General features: G+C 45.4%; 1 protein-coding gene across 1 annotated transcript in view; it reads right to left on the bottom strand.

The window, feature by feature from the left end:
• GMDS (GDP-mannose 4,6-dehydratase) overlaps positions 1-23,390 on the bottom strand; it is a 481,487-nt gene that overhangs the window by 385,534 nt on the left and 72,563 nt on the right. Inside the window, exons 2-4 of the mRNA XM_082663621.1 lie at positions 15,294-15,338; positions 7,229-7,316; positions 5,627-5,736 (exon numbers count right to left, since the gene is read on the bottom strand). Coding sequence (XP_082519747.1) covers positions 5,627-5,736; positions 7,229-7,316; positions 15,294-15,338 — 243 coding nt within the window. The remainder of the gene's footprint in view (positions 1-5,626; positions 5,737-7,228; positions 7,317-15,293; positions 15,339-23,390) is intronic.

Raw genomic sequence — 23,390 nt, forward strand, 5'->3', positions numbered from 1 at the left:
TTTATTCCAAGAACCAATTTCATCTTCATTGGTTTCCTACAGGAAACCAGACCAACTTCCTATTATTTTATTTTCCTTACTTTTAGCATACCATAGCCCACATCAAATTAACTGGAAGTGAGAGTGATAGAAGGCTCTATTCTGCACAAAGAGAGGCCAACACAAACAATGCCCGGTCTAGAAGTCACGGATTCAAAATGAAATGCAACGTGTGCTAATATTAGAGCTTTCTTTCAAAAGAGCTCCAAACCAAATAAGAAGAAACATATTTTAATTAACTTCTTACAAAACATCCACTGTCAGAAAGAACTTTTGTTTAAAAAGTACTGTCTATGAATACAATAAATGCTACAAAGCTGATTAATACAGAGAAATTAATTATAAGGAACAAAATACGTGTTTTCCATCCTAACCCCCTCACAAGCTGCTGGGAGAACAGGTAGGCAGCTGAAGGCCAACACACAGAGCTGTGGAGAGGTGGGCAGGGGCACAGCTACGCCCCCCGAGCCAGCCGCAGTCTGCTGTCACCAGCTGTCCTTCCCAGCCAGCCCCTCCCCACACCCACTCTTTCCACCGCTAAGAACCCATCTGACATCAGGCCGCACAGGAAGAGGGGCATGGGACACGGGCTTTCCAAAGACACTCTGACGGTGGCTTGCACTCACGCTGCTCCTCAAGAGCACTAGGAGTACCCGGGGAAGTATGCGTTCTCACTGACTACACGCTGCTCGGAAAAAGAGTTCTGAATGTGGAGAATTCTGGTATAAACATGTATCAGATTCTTCTTAGATTCTTTCCACTCTCAGCTTTACAAGCTCACATAGTCATTAGCTGGCAAGGAATTTATACCAAATTCAAAAGCTGATGCATTGAAGGAAGAATGCATTTAAGGCGCATATTACACACAGATAAACAAGAAACCAGAAACATTAGCACAGCGGTTCTCAAACTGAAGCCCCCACACCAGGGTCAGCATCTCCTGGACACATCCTGGGAAAGGAAGACCTCACGAATCAGACAGGCTGCTGGGCAAGGCAGGACTTTCCCAGGAAAGAATCCACTCAATTTACAACCCTCCATAACCCTTGACTTCTACGCCCCTCGCCTTCCGGATAATTCCTCCACCGCATCGCTAAAGTGCTCTCCCTAAAAGCCCCAAACCACCCCCACCCTAACCACAGAGGCCACGACGCCCGCCTGCTCGTCACTCCTGCGCACGCCTCTGAAGCCCTAGCGCGGCAGACACACCTCCTGCCTGAACCGCCTGGTCTCTAGGCTCCCTCACACAATTCCACCCTCCTGCCTCTTTGACCCCACCTCCCTGTCACCCATGACGCCCCTCGCAAAGGCTCCCAGGCCCCAAGGCTCCAGCTTCATCCACTCCTCTGTTTTCATCTGCTGCCTTGGCTTCGGCCTCTCAAGAACTCCCAGGACTGAACTCCAAATCTCTCTCAAACCTCACAGCATACCTTCAATTGCCTTTGACCTGCATTACCTGAATGTCCTTCCAGTACCGCTGGTAGGACGAGTCCAAGAGGGAGCCTCTCACACACACCCCCAACTCAGCAGTCCCTCCTCGGACACCTGCTTCTAGCACCGGGACCATCAGTCATCTGGCCCCAGTGCCCTGGAGCAGCGCTTCCCTTCCTCCCCAGCCCCGTATCTTGTCGGCAGAGGGTCAGCCCTACAGGCCTCCTGTTCCATCCTCCTCACGCCCACTTCGACTGCCACCACCTTCACCCAACAACTTCTTACTCTTCTGAAGCCCCACCTGTAGACTCACCTCTGAATCTGTTTGTCTCCTGTTCAAAAACAAGACCAGGATGCCCACCCTCACCACTTTCATTCAACATAAGTCCCATAAGCCACAGCAATCAAAGAAGGAAAAGAAATAAAAGGAATCCGAATTGGAAATGAACAAGTAAAACAATCACTGTCTGCCAACGTCATGATGCTATACCTAGAAAATCCTAAAGATGCCACCAGAAAACTACCAGAGCTTGTCAATGAATTCAGTGAAGTTGCTGGATACAAAATTACTACACAGAAATCTGTTGCCTTTCCGCACACGGACAATGAAAGATCAGAAAGAGAAATTAAGGGAACAATCCCATTTACTATCACACCCAAAAAATACCTAGGAATGAACCTACCTAAGGAGGCAGAAGACCTGCACTCTGAAAACTACATGACAGTGGTGAAGGAAACCGGAGGCGACACAAACAGATGGAGAGGTAAACCACGCTCTTGGATTGGAGGAACAACATTGTCCAACGGCTCTCCTACCCAAGGCAACCTACACATTCAGTGCAGTCCCTATCAAGTTACCAATGGCATTTTTCAAAGAACTGAAAAAAAATTTTTTTAATTTGTATGGAAACACAAAAGACCCCGAATAGCCACAGCAATCTTGAGAAACAAGAACAGAGCTGGAAGAATCTCATTGAGCAAAAGATGCTAAACATCACTAAATATTAGAGATGCAAACACCCGTCCGAATGGCCATCATCAAAAAGTCTACAAATAATAAACGCTGGAGAGGGTGTGGAGAAAAAGGAACCCTCCTTCACTGTCATGGGAATGTAAACTGGTGCAGCCACTATGCAGAACAGTATGGAGGTTCCTTAAAAAACTAAAAAGAGGGTTATCACATGATCCAGCAATCCCACTCCTGGACATATAACCGGAAAAGACAAAAACTCTAATTTGAAAAGACACATGCAACCCCGATGTTCGCTGCAGCACTATTTGCAATAGTCAAGACATGGAATCAACCTAAGTGTCCATCGACAGATGAACGGATAACGAAGATGTGGTACATATATACAATGGAATATCACTTAGCCATAAAAGAGAGAAATAACGCCATCTGCAGCAACATGGATGGTCCTAGAGATTACCATATTAAGTGAAGATGGCCAAAGACAAATATCATATGATATCACTTACACGTGGAATCTAAAAAAATGATACAAATAAACTTATTTACAAAAAAATAGACCCACAGACACAGAAAACAAATGTATGGCTACGAAAGGGGATAGCAGGGCGGCAGGGGGAAAGATAAATTAGGAGTTAGGGATTAACATACACACACTACTATATATAAAATAGACAAACAGGAAGAAACTGCTGTATAGCACAGGGAACCATATGTCTTACAGTAACCTATAATGGAAAAGAATCTGAAAAAGAATATATATACAATTGAATCACTTTGCTATACACCTGAAACTAACACAACATTGTAAATTAACTACTTCACTTAAAAAAATGGCTAATTAAAAAAGAAACACGTAGAGACTGCCCAAACACAGCCCACCTCCCTAGCTGCCCACCTCCCATTTCTCCCACCAGACTTCTTGCTTAGGACCTAGGCAAGACCTAAGCAACCTAGGACGCTCATCATGTTGCAAACACATCCCAAGTCTTCTCTCTTCTGACTCTCAGCCTTGTATTGTCACCTCAATTTCAACTACCCGTTCCCACTAACGACGTCTGTAAGCTTCCACCCCAAACCTACTCCCTGACACCATGCACGATCTCGTGGGAGTGAAGTTCTCTCACCCCATCTCTAAAAACCCAAAGACATCAGCGCCAGCCTCTGTCACCCGTGGGAAAGGAGTCCCTCCACGACAGAGGTGGGTTTCACGCATCCCTGGGTCCTCCACTCCACCATGCACGCAAATATCGTTGAAGGGATAAATTATCTTATGAGCCAAAATTCATCTTCGATTAAGCACCATTTCTGCCAATTAACAGGCCTTTAGGCAAAGCTGGCATAACACAATAAAACCAGGTAAACTTCACATACAGAGCCACTCAGAAGGAATCGGCCCAACCTCCTGTGCATTCTGTACTCACCACCCTAGGGTAATAACCAGACACAGTCAGCACCACTTCATGTACGGAAAGCATATCAGACTTTTTGAACCACAGAACGATTTGGAAAAAGGAGAAGACTGACTCACTTAATACTAACACGTCAGGGCAAGGCCTTCTATACATAAATCTTTATAAAACTTCCTGCATCTTCCCACTATGCCGGCGTAGGACTTCTAGAGGCGATAACCTGTCTACCGTCACAAAGGAAACATCTTAATCTAAAGGAAACTGAGTAACAGAGCACTCATTCCAAAGCATTCTATTTTGCCTGGAGATACCAAGAAGCAGTTAGATAAATTAAAACGTGGAAGATGACTAACTGCCTCAGCCCAGGATAAAGTCTCCACGCCTGGAGTGACAGTTACTGCTTCTCTACGTGAAAGGGGGGACGGCTGCTCAAGGCACGGCACGCAGGAAATACCCTTTCAGACGGAAAATACATCTAGAATCACTTCGAAAAATAGCCCTATTTTTCTAACCTAAAGCCCCTGACACCTTCCACAGCCCAAAGCTTAAGCCTGGATACAGAACAGAATCTTCGGAGATTAAGAAAGGAAAAAATTACCTTCCAAGACAGCAGAGACAGATAAGAAGTATCAGTATTGGCTGATCTGTCGCCATCCTCCAAAGTTACCATCTTAGAGAAAAATGTACTGTGAGGGTTCACGCTCAAATTTTAAATTTGGTATCAACTACAAGACTGAGCTTTCCACTTGCTTCTCTTACTATGTTCTACCTTTGGTTTCGTTTGATCTAGTTTATAATTTCTCCCTTAAACTAGCAGAGATATAAAACAGGCATATCGCTTCCATTCCACCCAAAGTTGGAGATGTGGAGAAATAGCCAATCACCTCAAATACTTTCTGCAGTAAGAGTGCTGAATTCACTCATTAAACAGCAAAAAATGCTGCTAGATTTTCTGTTCCTTGTTTTTTGGTGGCAGGGGGCAGGGGCTGTTTTAACTTAGAGTCATTTGCTTTTATTTCTATGCTCTACTAACTATCCTGATTGAGTAAGTATCTAAACAGAACTCATATCATCCCTGGCTTCAGTTCACTCACTAAGTTAGCACTATAATACAGCAACAAAAACTTGAATTAAGCAGATTGCCAGAACCCTGGGGATTGGCTTCTCAGGTTTACTGCGATTTGTTCTAGAAAGAAAAACCAAGGAGAGGTAGATGGACCCCCGGAGAATCTGTCTGAATAAAGGGAGAGAAATCAACATGAGCTGGGTCACACTGAGGCAAGAGGCTAAGAAGAGTCTTTCTTCCAATAACTTTTACTGCTCACAAGAAAACGTTAATTCCATTAATTTTGACATGTTGGCACGCAAAAATACTATTTTCTCATCACTACCAAAAATTAATACTAAAATAGAAGTTTCATTGACTTAATTTTCCAACATTTGAACAAAACACTTCATTCACAATGTGAGTTGAAATGGCAGAAAATACATCCAAGTGAGGTTCGTGACTGTAAGATCAACCCCAAACAAATAAATACTTTTACCCTAATGTCGGCAGTAAGATTTTACTACATTGTTCAATAACAGAAAATACACTTAAAAAAAATGTATTAGCATTTCTATAAGGACTCATTAATACCCAAACTAATACCAAGAATCAAACTCGAGGACCAGGATTAGTGGCTGCCGTACTGTGTGAAGAAGCAACGGACAAGGGTAAAATACAGAACTCAGGAACACAGCCAGAGGAACCACGATAAGGAAAACGGCTCACCTTGACGTGGCTCTGGGCCCCGAGGTTGTAGATCTCGGTCGGCTTCACTTCATTGATGATCTTCACGAGGCAGGTACTGTCGGTGAGGTCACCATAGTGCAGTTTCATGTCTTTAGGATTGAAACACATACCATTAGATAGAAGGAAACAACGTAGGCCCAATTTTTTAACACAGCAACACTGAAATGTATATCCTGAAAGTCTGAAAACCAGATTGGTTCTGGAGTAGCAGTCTGTAACTGTCATATGTAAAGAAACTAAATAGTAGAAAGAGATTCCCATTTGTTGCTATGTCTATAAAGGATTTGTAAAAACTCAGATGAGCTTTTTAAAAAAACATAATATCATGACAGATGTTACACAATCAGCGTATCTTACGGCGCCCCGGTGGCTGTAAGACATGTCACGTGAGATTCAGACAAAGAAAATCTGGAAATAATGCGTATACCCTCGAACGAAACATGTTAACACGTTGACAGCAGTGAAGACAGCTCTACTCAGATACTTGTATGTAGCGATTTTTCAGTCCTTCGTAAACATCAGTCCTTAAACCATCCATGACGTGCCTGACGTATACATGACTGATTAAAGGACAGCTAGCTTGTTCTGACCCCAGATCTAAGCAGATCCTCACGCTGACTTCACTAGTGTAAGAAGGTGACACAGGCAGATGGGCATCCTGCTAACTGGATACTTTCATTAATTTTACATAATACTGACCTACATCTAGGTCCAATGGCAGTACCATTCTACACTTTGCACAAAACGATGATAATTTTCACGGCGGATTCACTGACTGACCTAAATATTAAGGTGGAAAGTGTACTAGTAGGTCATCTTCCTGATGACATCACTACCTGCACAACTAGCCCAAACCTTCCAATGTTCAGGGCCCTGAGGTGAATACAAGCCACCTGGATCATCCCCGCTGGCGGGAAACACCCTGTGTCCTCGTCCCAGCTCTGTCTTTCGCGTGTTATGGAAGCTTGATAAAGTCACACCCTCTCTCTGCTTCCATCTGTAAAATGGTCTCATTCACAACCTCAGGAACTGCTGTCAAGGTCAAATGAGAAAGCACGGCAACTGTGTGATATACTCCCTGCAATTGTGTTACCAAAAATAACAAACGACTGCAAATACTGACAACCGCCTGTAAAGCAATTTAAATATATTTTTGACTGCCATCTGCTTTTGGACCTGTCTTCACCAATTATTTCTAAAATTAAATAAATGTACAAAGACTGCTTGACTTGATTAAATGAGACCAAACGTGAAGAGCAGAGGAGGGCTCTGAGTGTGGAGCTGATCTGACTCGAGGGCACAGGGACACCTGGAGACGGGTGATCAAAGGCTTGTCTGCTCTGGCCTCTCGAGCAGCCTCACCTGATGGTACCCTCGTGACGGCCTAACCGCGGTGACACCATGGCCCAGGGCAGCAGGCAGTGAAGGGTTTTCAAAGCGTGCAGATAGCATTCAATGCAGGTAACTCATGGGTAAATAACTGCAATTTGATGGGCTTTGAGAAAAATGACATTTGAAAATACCTCATCATAATATAGGAAGTTACACAGAAAGAGAGTTTAGAGAAAGAAAATGACTTACTTCCTTCAATATGAGCCTGGGGGTTCTTATACAGATGTTCAATTCGACCAGTATTGAATGAACTGGATCGCCGTACAATTCCATGGACCTGCATTTTTATCGTGTGGAAGGATAAGAATAAGTTATAAATATGCAGTGAGGATTCGTAAGCAACGTTATTCTGCTAATGTTTAGCTTCGTGAAAAATCATATAACTGTCATTTAAAGACCTTATTTTAAATAAGCAGGAGTTCTGCGGCTCACTCTCCCCCCACCCCGCCCCCGCCCACTGGCAGCTCCCTCCATCCCTCTCCAGTGTTTCTACTGCCAATCCCGACGAAAGTAATTAGATAATGACGTGACTTCACAGTGAGTGCTTAGTTGTAGATACCCAAATGTCTCCTTTTCCAAACACACACACACTCACGGTCCTACTGCTGACAAAAATATCTCTTCAATTTGAAACCGAAGACAGACCAGGCGAGGCCGTATCGGTCACACAGCCTGGACCGCTCTTCAACCCAGAGCACGAGGAGAGGGCTCTGATGCCTCCAGCCCTGCCCAGTGCCCTCCGAGCTTTGCATCTGGCACCGATTCTTTAAATAAATACGTATCTGGGTCCACAAGAGAATCAGGGAGCCATTGCTTTTATGCAGCTGCGTGGAAAAGCTAAGAAAGCTAAATAGCATAGGTTAGGGCCAAGACTTACGTCCTACGAGATTTAAGGCACGACGGAAACTCAAATGAAGGGAGGGTTTTTCTTTTTAATTTTTATCTTTGACTTAACCATGACAAGTGTGAGGGAAAAAAGTCATTGGAACCAGAACACATACCTGCCCGATGCTGAAGAAAAGACTATTTGTGTCTGATACATTAGAGACATTGTTCAGGACCTGGTCTCACTCCCTTCTTTGTGCTGCCAGTGCTAATACCAGCTTATGTCACCGGCTGCCCACGTCCCCATGCTGCTGGTGGCAGTTTTAGTCCTTCTCTCATTTTAGAAGCGTTCCTTCTAAGGCTGGGTAGTTTCATTTGCAGCTGAATACACTTCCATATTTTAACTCAATCGTTTTCTGTCTATTTCGAACAAAAACTAATCCTTGGCATGACTCAAATATTCCAAGTGCAGGGGGGAAATTATAAGCACATAAGACTTTCTTTCAAATAGAAAGAAATGTCATCGTCACTTTACATGGCATACATGAGAAACTGACTTCTGCAAAGGATACAACACACCCACAATTAATAATTCTGTTGGTTAGATACTTTAGCCAAAGAGCTAAAACCACATTATTTTCCAAAAGAACTAAACCGAAGAAAATTTTGTAAACATGAAAATATTTTAAGACAGGAACATCACAAACTTGGTTGACATTTCGGGAGGCAAACAGTAAAATCTAGGAAACATTAAATTGCAATTTGGGTTTACGTATCCATTACGTAATTTAAAAGTAGAGAGAATAATACTTACATTAAGCTTAGAATTAATTCAACTTCATGGTCTCCAGTTTTTCAAGTTGTTAATTATAAAGTTCAACTACTCTGTAAACTTAATAAACTTCGTTTAATAAAAACCAAGTTCACATATACACCTATACATATCAAAACTGGTGTTTACCACCAAAGTTATTTCTGAAATACAGAGATCTCAGATGTAAGCTGAGCTTGATTTCCTTGAAAAGAGAGGAATTCATATGTTCTAAAAACAGATAATTTAGCTTTGACAATGAAAAAATAATCATATGATTGAGTCTATTTTTTTCTCTTGATTGCTGGCTTCTGGATAAGTCACATATCCCAACAGCCCAGAACAAAGAGAAATGCTATATACATATACATTTTATATCAACATAAAGGACTGATAAAAATATTCAATGACATTGATGGATGCAGTATGAAAATCAGACGATTACCCAAAGTCACAGCAAATAAATAACACAGGACTTTACTGTCACACTTATAACCAAACACATTAAGCACTAGTTTTGGGTCTTTTTTTTAATACAAAAAAAAAAAAAAAAAAGCTGTGTTTTAATTTCCCCTCACTCCCAAGTTTTGGTATGTGTATACAGGGAAAGAAAGACCTGCCAAATACTTAATCCATGACAGCAAGTATTATTCTAAGAACTAATGAAAGCTGAGTCTGTCTACTTCTGACACAGGTGAAATACAAACTTTAAGACAAGGCAAAATGTGTGCAAGCTGGATGATCTAGTTAAGAATGTGAGATTAGCGGCTTTTTCTTTACAGAAGGGAGGTAGGCAGGATTTTTTGTTTGTTTTTATAAGGATTTTTGGAGAAAAAGAAACGAGTTAGGAAACCAAAGTGAAAAGATAAATGAGCTAAATTTGATTCCTGATAAAATTAATTAAAATCGTTATTAAATTATAGCAGTTCAAAAACAAAATTTCTGAAAAACTAAGGTGTTAAACAGAAGTGAGCATTTTTGACAAAAAAATTTCAAGTTCCATTTAACTAAGTGATGAAAAGGAAAATTTCAAGTTCTCACGATGTCAGAACAAAGTTGGTTTGACTTCAAAACCCAGAGTCAGATTAGGCAGTATAAAGGCACAGAAATGCTGACTGATGGATTGATTGATTGATTACAGCCAAGAAAACAGAAAATTATTACCACTGGATTTTAAATTCTTCAGTGTCTAGATTTCTCTTGGAGGCAAGGATGCCTCTCAGGGATGTTTAATGCAACCTGCTTCTGAAAAGTCTAGATGACGTCGGTCACATCAGCACACACATGGCAGTGACCGTGCACAGACACTGTTCTCTGTGGACATTAAATCACTGAACCTTCACAACCACCTTCGTATCGTGACTCCCATCTTACAGGTGAGGACGCTACCTGAGACCACGCCACCAGCACGTGGTTCTGTTAAAGGTGGACGTAGCCCATCGTGCCAACATTCAGTATGGTTTCAGAGCGAAAGCCACAAAAAGCTTTGACTTTTTTGCACCCAGGCTTCTATCAATAGGATTACCAACAACTCAGAAAAAAGGATCCACAGATCAAGAACGGAATCACAGGAACTCCAGTTCTAACAAACAGTCTCCCAGGGATGACTGCACAGTCCGTACACCCCATTTCTTTTCTGCTCTCCTGAGGCCCCCTGGTTACAGTTCCTCTCCTGGAAGGGAAACCCACGATTTACCTATTCTCTAATTTTACATTCTGATTTGCTGTGTTGTCATTGTTACCAAGTTAATTAATATAGATTTCTCACATATTCCCAGATACATTCTAGCTTTTAAAGGGTTTGACTTTGTCTTTCATTTTTCTGGTTTCTCTTTGTATTTTGCACAAAATAAGTACAAAAGTATATTGTTGGCTTATCTGCTAACAGTGATGCTAGGAAGGCACCTGAAACCAGAGGCACCTTCACAGGAAGCTTCACTCCTGTGGTCTTCCTCTTTCCCTGGCGACAGGAAGGAGCACGCGCAGAGCCGGGACCCGGGCAACGTCACACGCCCGCCCTTTCCTGATGCCAAGTAACAGACTGGACCGAGGGCCTCCTACAAAATCTGTGTCCCTCGGCCGGTCAGCACCAAGCACTGTGCCACCCGCCTGTCCTGTAAGACTAAGCTCCACAGGCCCACAGAGCTCCTCTGGACTGCTGTCCATGTGCGTCTCACCTGACCTTGGTGGCGACCTTGGGGACACGTGCACTCATCATCTAAGTCTCCGAGAGGCCACGGAGCCAGCAAGTGGCGGGAAAGGATAAGGACGCAGTCCAGCAACCAGCTCAGGGGCTGCCTCGCCACCGCGAGCTGGATGGCCTCGCTCACCTCCCTGCTCCGAGCGGCCTGACACGGTACAAAGGAGAATTAACCCTCTGCATTTCAACAATGTGTAGAATTAAATCCATAAAGCCATAAAGATGGTTTTCTATAAACGCTGAGAATTCTTGGCTCTCCTCATCATGAGATGATACCTACAGACATTCTATAAATAATGAACACATGTTAGATCCATTCTCTTTATCTTTATGCCCCCCCCCATGTTTAATCTGGAGCAAAATTCAAGAAACCAGCAGCATTAAAAACTTTAAACCTTGAAAGGGTCTCCCTTCTCAGTGAGGAGTGGACCCGGGATGAAGCAATCCATCTTTTTTACGTTACATTGTTCATTCAGTACATGATCAGACGGGACCTCCCTGACGGTCCAGTGGTTAAGGCTCGTGCTCCCCATGCAGGGGGCAAGGGTCCGATCCCTGGTCAGGGAGCTAAGATCCCGCATGTCGCATGGCATGGCCAAAAGATGAAGTAGTCCTATGCCTTGACGTGGAATGACGTTCATAATATATCGTGAATTGGAAAAAAAAAAAAAAAAAAAAAAAAAAGAACATGATCAGATGCACGGATTTCAGAGGACACATTAGGTGACCAGGCCCCGCAGCTTCAGAAATCTAAGGTGTGTGGTCAGACGAGGTACTTAAGCATAACTAGTTAATCTATAACGTATGAGACTCCCTTTCAAGGCATACACAAACGTCTCCCTCTGCTTCAAGGTTAGCCAGGCTTTTCGTACCTTTACTTTGCTGCTTTGACTAACTGCACTAAGTCACCTCCACGCACAGGCGTGTGTTCACCTTCGCTGCCCCATCGTTCGTCACTCCCCAACCAACCTGGCTCTGCTCCTCAACCTGCTTCCCTCCAGCTGACTGTCCACGGGGTCCACGCCCCCACCCCACTCCACCCCACCCCGTGCTCATCACGAAGGCTGACCTCACCCCTGCCGGCCAGGGAAGCCTGCCCCTTTCTTATGCAGGAAGATCTCAGCCTCAGGGTCAAGCCTGCCCTCAGAATCTGCAGCTCTTCCTCCTAGTGTTCATTTGTTCCCAGCGACACTTTGCTACCCCAAAGTATGTTGTTTCCAGTTATTTCTGGTCCACAAAGACTAGATCCAAAATAATATGAGAGCTCAGGGAACCAAGGTACCCCAAATTAAGATACCTTAAGAAATGCTGTTCAGCTTCACCTTGGCATTAAAAGAGCTCATTTGAACCTCTAGTTGCAGTGGTTCTCACACCATAGGACCCGGGAAAGCAGCCACCGCGACAGCTGGGGGCTGTTAGAAAGGCCGGTCTAAGGCCCCGGACTCAGCCACCTCGTCTTCGGTGGGGCCCGGGCGGCTCTGAGGCTGAACGCTGGGAAGCCCTGACTAAGAAGGAGGTGCTCGCCCAGAATTGCTGACGTTGGCCCTCTGGGTTCAGATGTGGACAGGGGCGTCCCCTCTCATCTCACGGGAGGCAATTTTCTAACCCTGTTATTTATTTTGCTCGTGTTCTGGAGCAACCAGGGGCTGCTGATGGTAATTCTGGAATTTGTGCAATGCAGCCTCTTCGAAAAATGACTCTCACATCTACTTTGACCTAAACGCCAAAAGATAAAAGCCTGTGCTATCATCAGATCCCAGTTAATAAACTGACCCTCCAATTACCTCAATCTCTTAAAAGTGAAGACAGCAGCCTAGGAAAACTGAAGACAGGACAGATAAACACCCTCTCACGGCCCCCATTCCTACAAAACTCACACTCCCCTGTGCTCCAAGGAGGAATCACTTCCGGTCATGCCATGCAGCTCCGAACCTTCCACCTGTACTGCAGGGAGTATTTCCTTCTGCCCTCTCCTCTCTTGCCAATCACTGTTTCAATGACTCATCCCTCCCACGAACTGTGATTTGCCGAGTGGGCCTTCCATGGTCTTTATCAGAATCCAACCTGCTCTTACAGCTTCAGATGCCAGCGGAAGAAAACAGCCGAAGCGCAGCTGACTGGCCTAGATTCTGATTTATTCCCGAGTCTCTGGTCCACTCAGGAGCATGACGACCCGTCTTCAGGGGTCCGGCGATTCCTGAACAGGCCGCCTACATGGATCTCTGCCTCCTGGGCACGCCATCCTCCGGGCCCTCCCCAGGAACACTGACATCGCCATCCTGATGCCTGAGGAAGCTGACCGCCTACCGCGTCCAGACAGACCCCCGTCCCCATTCCTCCCGGGCGCCTCACACCTGCTCGCCGGCTCCCTCTCCCTTGGGGCCAGCCACATCCGCATCCGATGCCTCAGTGCCCCGTGTCCACTTCGGAAGTGCATCTCAGGACCCACCCAGCTTGTGCACTCCTGCTGACACACCGCCTCTCTCTTCCCGAGCTGCGGGGACTGTGGGGGGCTCAGGACGCACCAGCCAGGGCATGGTGTCTGGGCACACTGCATATTTTAAGCTGAACGAGTCTGCGAAAATGACAGAAGCGCGAAGGTCACCCTGACTTTCCCCTCACCCTTCTCCCCTGAAGCAGCCAGGTGGGAGGTGCCCTCCCCACACCTGGAGGAAAGGAGCATCTTCACGTCCCAAGACAAGGGGATGCTGGGAAGAATCCCACCCAACAGACCTGGCTGAGCCACGCCCAGTCCTACACTTACTGCAGACCCCTGGACCTCATTTCTCCACCACTGTCCCTCCTCACCTAACCTAACACACAAGTACTCGGGCTTACCCGCCTCTTCGGATCCTCATTTTCTCAGGAAGGCTCCCATGTCACAGAAAACTTACATTAAATACATCTGTATGCTTTCAGTTTAATTTTCAGACCCAGCCAGGGACCCTTAAGAGGGTCGAGGAAAATGTTCTCCTCCTCTACACTAAACTAACAAAGACAAATAAACAGGAGAAACTTCTGCCATTTTTTCAAACTCCGTCAGCTTAAAATATTCACGTGCCAAGGGGCCGTGTTTGGGGGTCAGATGTCCTGACCCATCACCATTACTCAGGTAGCTCCTTCTCTTGGCTCGCTCGGTACACAGCCAAATCACTCACCCCGCTCCAGCCACCGAACGACTCTTAGCCTGTTCCAACATCTGAAACAAGATAAGTACGTCTCTCTCACAAACCTTTCCTTTTAGAATTATTAAAGCATCAAGTTAGTCCAGCCTGAATAAATATCAGTCTTCACCTAAAACCAATACTTCTATTCTACACATAACTCTAAAATCCTCTGCTCTGCAGAATATGAATTGATTGCTCAATTATTATAGGAATCTATGTGTATGAACACATGTGTACATGCCTATTTCCATAGTTACATTTGCCTTTTTTTGATATCATTACAAGACGTAGAAGTAGCCATTATTAGATAAAGGCACAGAAGGTCTAATCATATCTGCTATTAGTCGAAGTCTAAAAGTCAAAGTTCACAGAAAAGATCATGCATTACAGTAAGAAAACTAGGTTCCTGTCCTTCAAATCCTGTTGGTGCTTAAATGCCAAATTCCTTGCTATTGTTTTTGCATTTGTCCACGGTGCGCATTTTTTAAACAATGTACCTGCGACTGGAAAAAACATGGCGTCCAAAATTATTAAGGTAAACACCCCCCAAATCAGGCCAGAGAACATGTGCCACTGCGTAGGCTTCTGTCTTCTGAGGAGCACAGATATTTCTAGAGATGTGCACATCCGAAAACAGTTCTTATAAAGTGTAAGATGTACATGCTAAGATACATCCATTTAATATGTAAAACCCTTGTTTCTTTCAAGGAAAGCAGAAAACGTGTAAGGAGGAGGACGAGAAGGAGGAAAGGACGACAAGGGCAAGAGCAGCAAACGCTGAAGCTCCAGCTTGCACGAAGTTCTGGCTGCCGACTGGAAAGCAAGCACCTCCAAGTGTCAACTTTGCACGCAGCCTTGCCAGGGCAGCTTAGTTTTTACTGCTCTGTGCAATTTCCGAATTAAGTGACTTCGCCGTGAGTGGGACTTTTTTATGTAACACATGACATCATAAATTAACCCTAAGGACGGTACAGCGTTCAGCCCACCTGGTTGCTGGTTTAGCTGAGAACGCGGGAAGCGTGCAAAGCAGGGAAACAGCAAGAATGGGGGGCGGGGGGCTGCCAGCGCGCCAGCAGATAAACAGCACAATGAGCTGGCGCTGTGACCAGCCAAGAGGCACATTCTTCCCCTGATTTGGACTTGTTATCAGAGCTTCCGTGGAAACACACACAGAAGGACAGCAGAGAGGAAGCGGGAGGCCACGGTGTCCGCGGTATCCCGTCGGCCTGTGCCGGCTCATAGGGGACTCACCTCGTAGCCCTTCTCCAGCAGGAACTCGGCCAAGTAGGAGCCGTCCTGGAAGACAAGGAACATCAACAACGGTCAGACCCATCGTGGCCAAGACCAAGGGTTTTGAAAACAGCATTCAGAGGCTCTAGGAACTTAAATAAGGCTCATGGCAACCGACATGAAAATAATTCAGACAACATCCGACATAAACACGGAGTGGTGCTGTGCCGTCCACTAAGCCTCCCATAGACGGGCGTTCGTCTGTGCCCACAGGAGCGTGGGAAGGCGTTGGCATCACCACGTGCACAGGGAAAGAAACTGAAATCCAGGGACACATGGGGCAACAGGGAGAACAGGAAGCTTCAAAAGCTGATGGATCTGCTTTAGGTCTTGCCGCTTACGAGCCCTGTGAAACACGCAACACGTGTGCGGCCAAGCAGAAGGGCTTGGTGCTCCTGGGACATAAAACAGGAATCTATTTCTGGGGGTGCTGTACAGAAGGAGACGCTGGAGCAGGGATGAGACAGGAGCTGCGGGGCCTGGGGAGAAGGCAGGGCGAGTGCGGGGAGGAGGCTGAGAGCACAGCGGTGTTGACACCACTGGAAAGAGCTGCCACGGGGAGACGAGGAGGTGTGGGCCCTCAGGGGAGGCCCTCCAGGCACTGGTGGCCTTGGCTTCGAGCCCAAGGGTCTGGAAAGTCACCTCAGAAAGGGTTTGGGGTTTGAAGGTGGGTTGGGGGCGGGCCGTAGACATGATGGCGTTGGTGTTAGCCCTGAATACACGTGCAAGCGCATGCGCACGTGGAGTTCAGTAAAAGCGAGGTGCTTACTTTTTATGAAATAATGGGAACTTCATTTGTACGCATCTTAAATCATGCAGTTAATCTCTACGTTAAGATGACGGTGTCTGACTAAACACAGAGATTCTCAGCTCATTTTTAAAAATTCTTTAAAAATGTCTAGGTGAGGGTGGAGGTTCTAGGTAAAATACCTCATGCTCCACTTTTAGGGAAAGAAAGTGTGAGAGCCATCTAATTAAACTGTTAAGAGGCCACAAGGCACAAAATCAGGGTTCTAGAGATACGGTAGAACATCACCAGCCCTGCTCAGAAAATGAGCTGGGTGGCTATTTCACAATCAATCCTGTAACTGCCCTTCTGCTTTCAGCCTGGGCAAGTCCCCTCTATCCCATCCAGACTTAACATAAAAACGAGAGGCTCCAACTACTGGAAACTTGTGTGCTCAAAACTGGTTGGGAATATTTGGATTTTCTTTGGTTTCCTCAGTTTGTAAAAGCTTAAAATATCCCTTTGAGCTCCAAACGTTCCTACCAGATATTCCGGGAAAAAGAAAAAGAAAGCAGGTTTTATTCCTATCATTGCCTGACTCAGAGCTGGAACTGGAGACACCCTATGGGTCCTGAAGATGAGAGGGCTGCCGCGAGGGCGCTTGCTGCGCTAACGCAGAAGTCACGCGTGAATCCAGGCAGGATGACAAGGCGAGGGCAACAAGGGATACATTTTGTGGTTCATTAAAACCCCCGTCAAATTTTCTTCTGACGTGTTGACATAACTATTCTGGTTTACAGACTCACGTGGAGAAGAAGAGAAATGGTCTGGCACACTCCTTTTCCTCTCAATCTCAGGATACATGCACAACTGTGTGGCTTTACACACCCAACATGCAAAGTAAGCCAGATAAGAGAGCTGAACAGTTCACACCCCGACAAGCCAGGTCAATCTACAGGACCATCAGAAACCTGAGGATAATCAATAGTCCTATAATTAATTCTGAAAACAGCTTAACAGAAAAAGCATTTACAACAATAATAATAATTTTACAGTAGGTCAGACAGCCCTAGAAAGTACATTTTGTTTTGCTCTTGGTGGTGGTGGTGTCATTTTGAAGCAGGCAACACTGCACTTTTCACAGTTTTACTTTTTCTCTTGGAATAAAAAGTTAAAATGCTCTGTGCTCCACCACGGTTGCCGAGAATGTTTAAAAACAAGAAGGCAGAGGTGAGACCGTGGGGAGGGGCTGTGACTATTCAGAGGCTGATGTGAAACAGGCCTGCCCAGGGCTGAGCCCTGTCAATAGGTCTTGCTCTTCTCACCCAGGCCCTCTTCAAACTTTCCAGCCAGGCTGGAACATTCTGCCCCAGCAGTGGCACCTGCTTCCTCCTCACTTCCTTGCCAGGTCTCCCAAGTGATAGGGCCGGCCGCACAATGTGGGAACCGCGGCAGCGCGAGGCCCCTGGCCCCCCCGCCCCCGGCCCCCAGACCCCTGCACCGAAGCCCCTCTAGGAGGACGGGCCGGTCGCACAGCACCTCCCCCAGATGGAAAACCACAACGTCACGGCAACTGAGAGCCACAGCCAACACGACATCTGACTCTCGACTCCTGGAACCCGAGGAGCTGACGGCCTAAATGTCCGACTCACGACGAACACAACTCATCTGGGACCGACTCCAGCCTGGGCTCAGGCCTCGTGACAGGGGACGCCTTCACTGGAGAGCCAGCACCCCAACCGGGACTCTTTTCAATTCGGTTTTGCACATGGTTATGAAGACAGTCTCCATTTCACATTAAACGTTGTACAGCTGGAAGTAAGCACCACAGCTTTAACATTTTCAGGACACAGAAATATTTTCTGTCTTATTCTTCCAGGAACTCACCGGGAAGGCAGGCAGCCCCTTGGCACGGGAGTTAGGGAGGCCCGTGGAGGTTAGGGGCCCTCCTGGTGGCACCCACGAGAGGGGAAGCCAGGACTAGAACCCGGGGCTCCCACGACTGTGCCCTGGGAAACCACTTCCTCCACCTGGGGCCCACCAGCGCGTGTCAGAGCCCAACAAAGCAATAAAAAGACCATAACAGACTCATTTTTAAACCAAATTGATTTAGTCACTTTGCATGACAGGGTATCTCACAGATTAAACAGTCCTTCTAGTTTTAACCAAGTGACCCAAATGCAGAAGGTCCTGTAACTTTAGGACAGCCCAGAGCTTGGGGGGGAGGCAGGACACAGGGCCGGGGCCTTCTCCAGCCTCATGTGGGCGCCGCTGCCTCTTGGAAGCAGTGTCTGGAGGTGGACTTGGGATGTAGGTTTCAGGCTGTCGAGCCAGGCGGCAGGGCCACTGCCAAGGGTCCCAAACGGGAGGATTCCGGCGTGCCTGGTGCCTGCAGCCCCCGTCCTTGTGCTTCACCTCTCATGTAATGTTCCAGATACACACCTATACAATTCACAGTAATTCCAGAAGCTGAATCCTATCTTGACTATAAGATAAAAATTACCTAAAATTTCACATCTATAAAAAGCTGAAGGGAGTGCAGAAAGTTTCCCCCTTCTCCCGAAGGCCACAGAAGGCTGAAACAGCCCTGACCGAGCCTCATACCCACCCATGTCCATACACGTATGGCCTCATACCCACCCATGTCCTCAAACGTATGGCCACCTACCTTCCTGCAGAGAGGAGAGAGCATTCCTCTTCTCCAAACATGGACTCACTTCTAGCCCACAGGACAAGTGAAAAGGACAGCTTCTCAGATGCAGCTTGAGAACCCGGCCCCTCTGAGCTGCGCCTAAATCAGACTATGTTTCTGCCGAAGCACCGTTGGGCAGCTTCTTTGAAGAGGGTAAGATAATGAGCAGTGCTGGGCTGAAGAGACCAGGCCTCTAGTAAAATGAATTCCCTTGTTTAGATCACCTCAAGCACTGGGAAGTACAATACCACCCCTGTAAGGAGAGAAAGCACTCGTCCACACTGCCTGCCACACGCTTTAAGTCTATGCGCCCTAATTACTCTAAAATAAGCATTTTCACCTAATTGCAATTACAATATCAAAGTAATCTGTACCTCCAATGAGAGAAGTACAGACACCTCAAAGATTAACAGAAGATGCTGCTTTGAATTAGAATGAAGACTTCAGATGGGAAGATTAGCCACCGCAGTGCCAAGATTCCAGAGGCAGAATGCACGGGAAAAGTATTTTCACCTGGCTCACACTTGTAGCACAAAGCACTGGATAAAATCTCTGTCACACTCACAGAACTCAAAAGACCACAGGGATTATTAATTCCACTGTCTCATTTTGCAGCTCAGGAAACTGAGACTAAAAACATTAAATGTTTAGTGTCCAGTCACACAGTTAGGAGGTAGCAGAATGTGGAAAAAAAAAAAAAAAGGAAAGAAAGTAAGAAAAGTGAAAACAGATCTCTCGGGCTTCCCTGGTGGCGCAGTGGTTGAAGAGTCCGCCTGCCGATGCAGGGGACACGGGTTCGTGCCCCGGTCCGGGAAGATTCCACATGCCGCGGAGCAGCTAGGCCCGTGAGCCATGGCCACTGAGCCTGCGCGTCCGGAGCCCGTGCTCCGCAATGGGAGAGGCCACAACAGTGAGAGGCCCGCATAACGCAAAAAAACAAACAAACAAACAAACAAAAAACCCCAGATCTCTCAGATCTCAGAATTTTTAACTAAAAACTACTGTGAAAAGAGCTAAAACGAATAGACTGGACTCATGTGTACAGTTGCGAACCAGAGGGAAGAACGAGAACAGAGCCAGCAAGTGTCAGGAGAGGGAGCAGTAACTGGCTGGCTGGACACAAGGACGCCATCCATGTGCAAAACATATAAATAACCTCGCCTCCTGCAGTCTTTAAAGCTGAAGATCATTTCCCCATAAAAGTTGAGGTCGCCCCCAGCCCCCAAGAACTGCCTTTCACTCCCTTTGATTTACCTCCCGGTAGAAGGAGTGATCAACAACCCCTGCATAGCAAAGACTGATGGATACTCCTTTCTCACCACCCCTTCCTGCAGACCCCCTGCTGGGGAAAGAGCCCCCAGGGAGGTGCTCAGCGGCTGCACACACACCTCACACGCGCACATGGCACATGGAGAAGTGACACTGGCTCTGCTGCAAACCAGGACCTCCCAGGAAACTGTGATGAGCTGAAGCTTAAAGGCCACATTTTAGAAAGAGGCTGGATACCCCCATCGGATTACACATTGCTCTGCCATTGCCCTGATATCTTTCCCCAAAGTATTTTCAAATGATTCTAATGTTAATTTCAAAGTAACATTCAATTTCAAAAGATTCTAATGTTAAGTCTTACGGCCAACTGTAAACTAAAAATAAAATATCATAGAAGGAAGAAATGAACTAAAAGGTTAATTTTAGAAAATATTTTTTTTCAGTTTGCTAGGTTAAAAAATGCTGGTTTTCTTTTCATTTTTTGATTAGTATAAAGACTGAAAAGGTTTTTGTGTTTATGACTGTGTGTACTATTTCTTCTGGGAATTACTTATTCTTATCTTTTGTATTTCTTATACATTTTTCTAGTAGGCTGTATTTCTCCAATTGGTTTTTTCTTCTAAGCATCTAGAACATATATAAAATTGACTCATTTTTATCTCCTAAAAGCCACTCAGAAACTATTTGGAAACAGGTTAGCAGATTTTTAGTGGTAGAACTCCCGTGATAACCTGGTTTAAAATCCACGTTCCTTTCAAACTGCAAATGATTATTGTAAACTCTTAGTTTAATGAGCAAAGAAGAACGAAAACACCAAAACCTGAACTCCAGGGACATCTGCACAACCCAGCACTTGTAGCACCACCGACCTCATCACAGCAAAACACATTTCTGTGATTTAGGCAAGTGCTGTAAGAAAAGTGGGATTAGAGGGAAGAGCTGCTAATAAGGTATACAAAGATAATTTCTAATTACACTCTTAGAAGAAGGACAACACACACATTCCAACACCGTCCCAGAGACGTTTAAAAACCCTCAAAAGTAAATCCTAAGGCATTCATCAAGCGCATACGCGTGTGCGGGTGTATGTAACGCAGCTGCATCAAGCATGAGCTAGCCTGGCCATCTCCACACGGATACAAGTGCCCCCAGGGAACGGCCTCCTGCCCACATTCTCGCCTCTTTAAAACGGAAGCTCCTTCAGTTGGAACCCCTGTGCTTTTTCTCTCTCCCACTCTCCCTTTCTTGACACTCATGCTAAAATTTCTACCCTTCAGAGAGAAACAAAAGTCCTCACGTGACCTGGAATTACTACAAATGATGATGATAATAGTATTAAAAACAAGAGTAAGCACTTATTTAGTGCTCAGGCTATGTCAGCCACGCTCTCAGTGCTTTACGATCATTAACTTTTCAATCTTCACAGTAACCCTATGTAGTTAGCACTATTATCTCTATTTCACAAAAGAGCAAACTGAAGTGAACTGAGACCAAGTAACCTGCCCGATATCCCAGCTAGCAAACAGAGCAAGGATCTGCACCACATATATATTTCTAATGATTTATATGGCAATCTGCTCCACTAATAGGAACAATCACTCCATAATGATGGGCCTACAGATGTTTTAACATAAAATTTGGTCTCTATAGAATTTATTAACAAAGCAAAGTGTCACAGATTAGTGAGTTTCAAACATTCCCTTGGCCATAGGTGTCAGGGAATAGAGGGCAGAAAGGAAGGAAGAGATTTAGCCCCTGCACTCTTGCTCTGAGAATATCTGGGAAGCCAGGCACTTCCTGGCCGAGATAGGCTTAGACTTCGACGCTGGTTTCACACGGATCAGCATACCCACATGTGGACAGGACGAGAAGAGCAGCCAGGTAACCGGCACAGCTAAGCAAAGTGCTCTGCTGCCAGGGAGCACCGGCAGATGCATGAGCCACGGACAGAGGCAGGGCTGGGGGAGAAAAGGAAAGCGAGGAACTACTTCCCCAGCACCTCGTCCACACTGGATGGCACGGCGCCCTGGGGAAATCAATCACCACCCTCGCGCATGAAATCAAGGTGGGAAAAACAGAGGAAATACAAGAAGCATATCCCTGTCAAAACCCTTTTAAAGATCTGCTAACTGACCAGTCCAGTGCTGCTGTGAATGACTCCTTTCAAGTTTAGAACAATATACTCACTGAAAGTTTGTATAACTCAGGGCTCCAAATACATTGATAAAGACTTGTTCAGATCTAGAGAGAAGTTAATAATAAATTACCAGTAAACTTCGTGCTTAAAATAATCTCTTTGTAGTAAATACACACATGAATTAAAACTGTCCAAAAATGGAAAATAGAGCTTCTCTTTCTTTTTCCCTTTCCCATTATCTCTCAAAGTGACAGTCCACACAATTAATTAAAGGCTGTTTCTTTGCAAAGTACATACTTGCATAGTTCTAATCGTCCAAATGATGCATAGAGGAAATGATTTTTTGCAGGTACTCTAAAACAGAGCTGCACTTTCTCCAGGGTTCAAGGCCATGCTTAATGAAAAACTTTAAACCTGGAAGAAAAAAATGCAGTACTGAAAAGAGAAGAAATATTAAATTTTAGTATTTACCTGATTTATTAGCATTTCCTTGTGCCTTTCTTTGTAGAGTTTGTGCCCTGGCTAATGGAGAAAGACAAAGCAAATGCTCTTTTGTTGACCGACTTTAAAAAGGTCCTAAGAATAACAAAAAGACACACAGATACTGATGACTATATCTTTCTCCATTCTACTGCACATTTGGTTGTTACTTCAGTTCACTGCTGGTGACAAGTAGAGCCTATCTGCAAATATTCTTGCTCTTTTTAACCCAATTTCTTTCAGGGATATAAACAGTTAAGACCATTCCTATCACAGGCACACTCCGTGACAGAAATGTCAGTTATGGGCACCCTGAGCCATTTCAGACCTGATCTGAAACAATGGAGTCCCCACCAAGCTGGAGACATTGTAAATCACAGAAGAAAGATACAAAATGAGAGCTGTGATTTGTATAAGTTAAAGTCACTGAAAGACAGATGAAATTCAAGCATATGCACACAGGTGTCCATGGAGAAGTCTGTAAGCATCTACCCAGAAAGCTGCGTATCATCAAACTAATAAAGCTGGCGCTCAGAGCAGGGGACAGGTAAAGAATGGAGTTTCTGCAGGCAGGTTCACCCGCAAAACACGATTCTGGGGCCCAGGGAATCGCGGTGTTTATTGTTGGGTTGTGCTGTGTTATGCACGAAGGTTCTGCCACTCAGAGAAGGTATCGAAAAACACTTTGGGGGAAAATCCCACATCGAAGAGCATGGGCCGCCACCTTGCTGACAGCAGCCTCTCCAGTCCCTG

Source organism: Grampus griseus (genome assembly GCF_964374135.1).
Source record: "Grampus griseus genome assembly, chromosome: 10".
Lineage (NCBI taxonomy): Eukaryota > Metazoa > Chordata > Mammalia > Artiodactyla > Delphinidae > Grampus > Grampus griseus.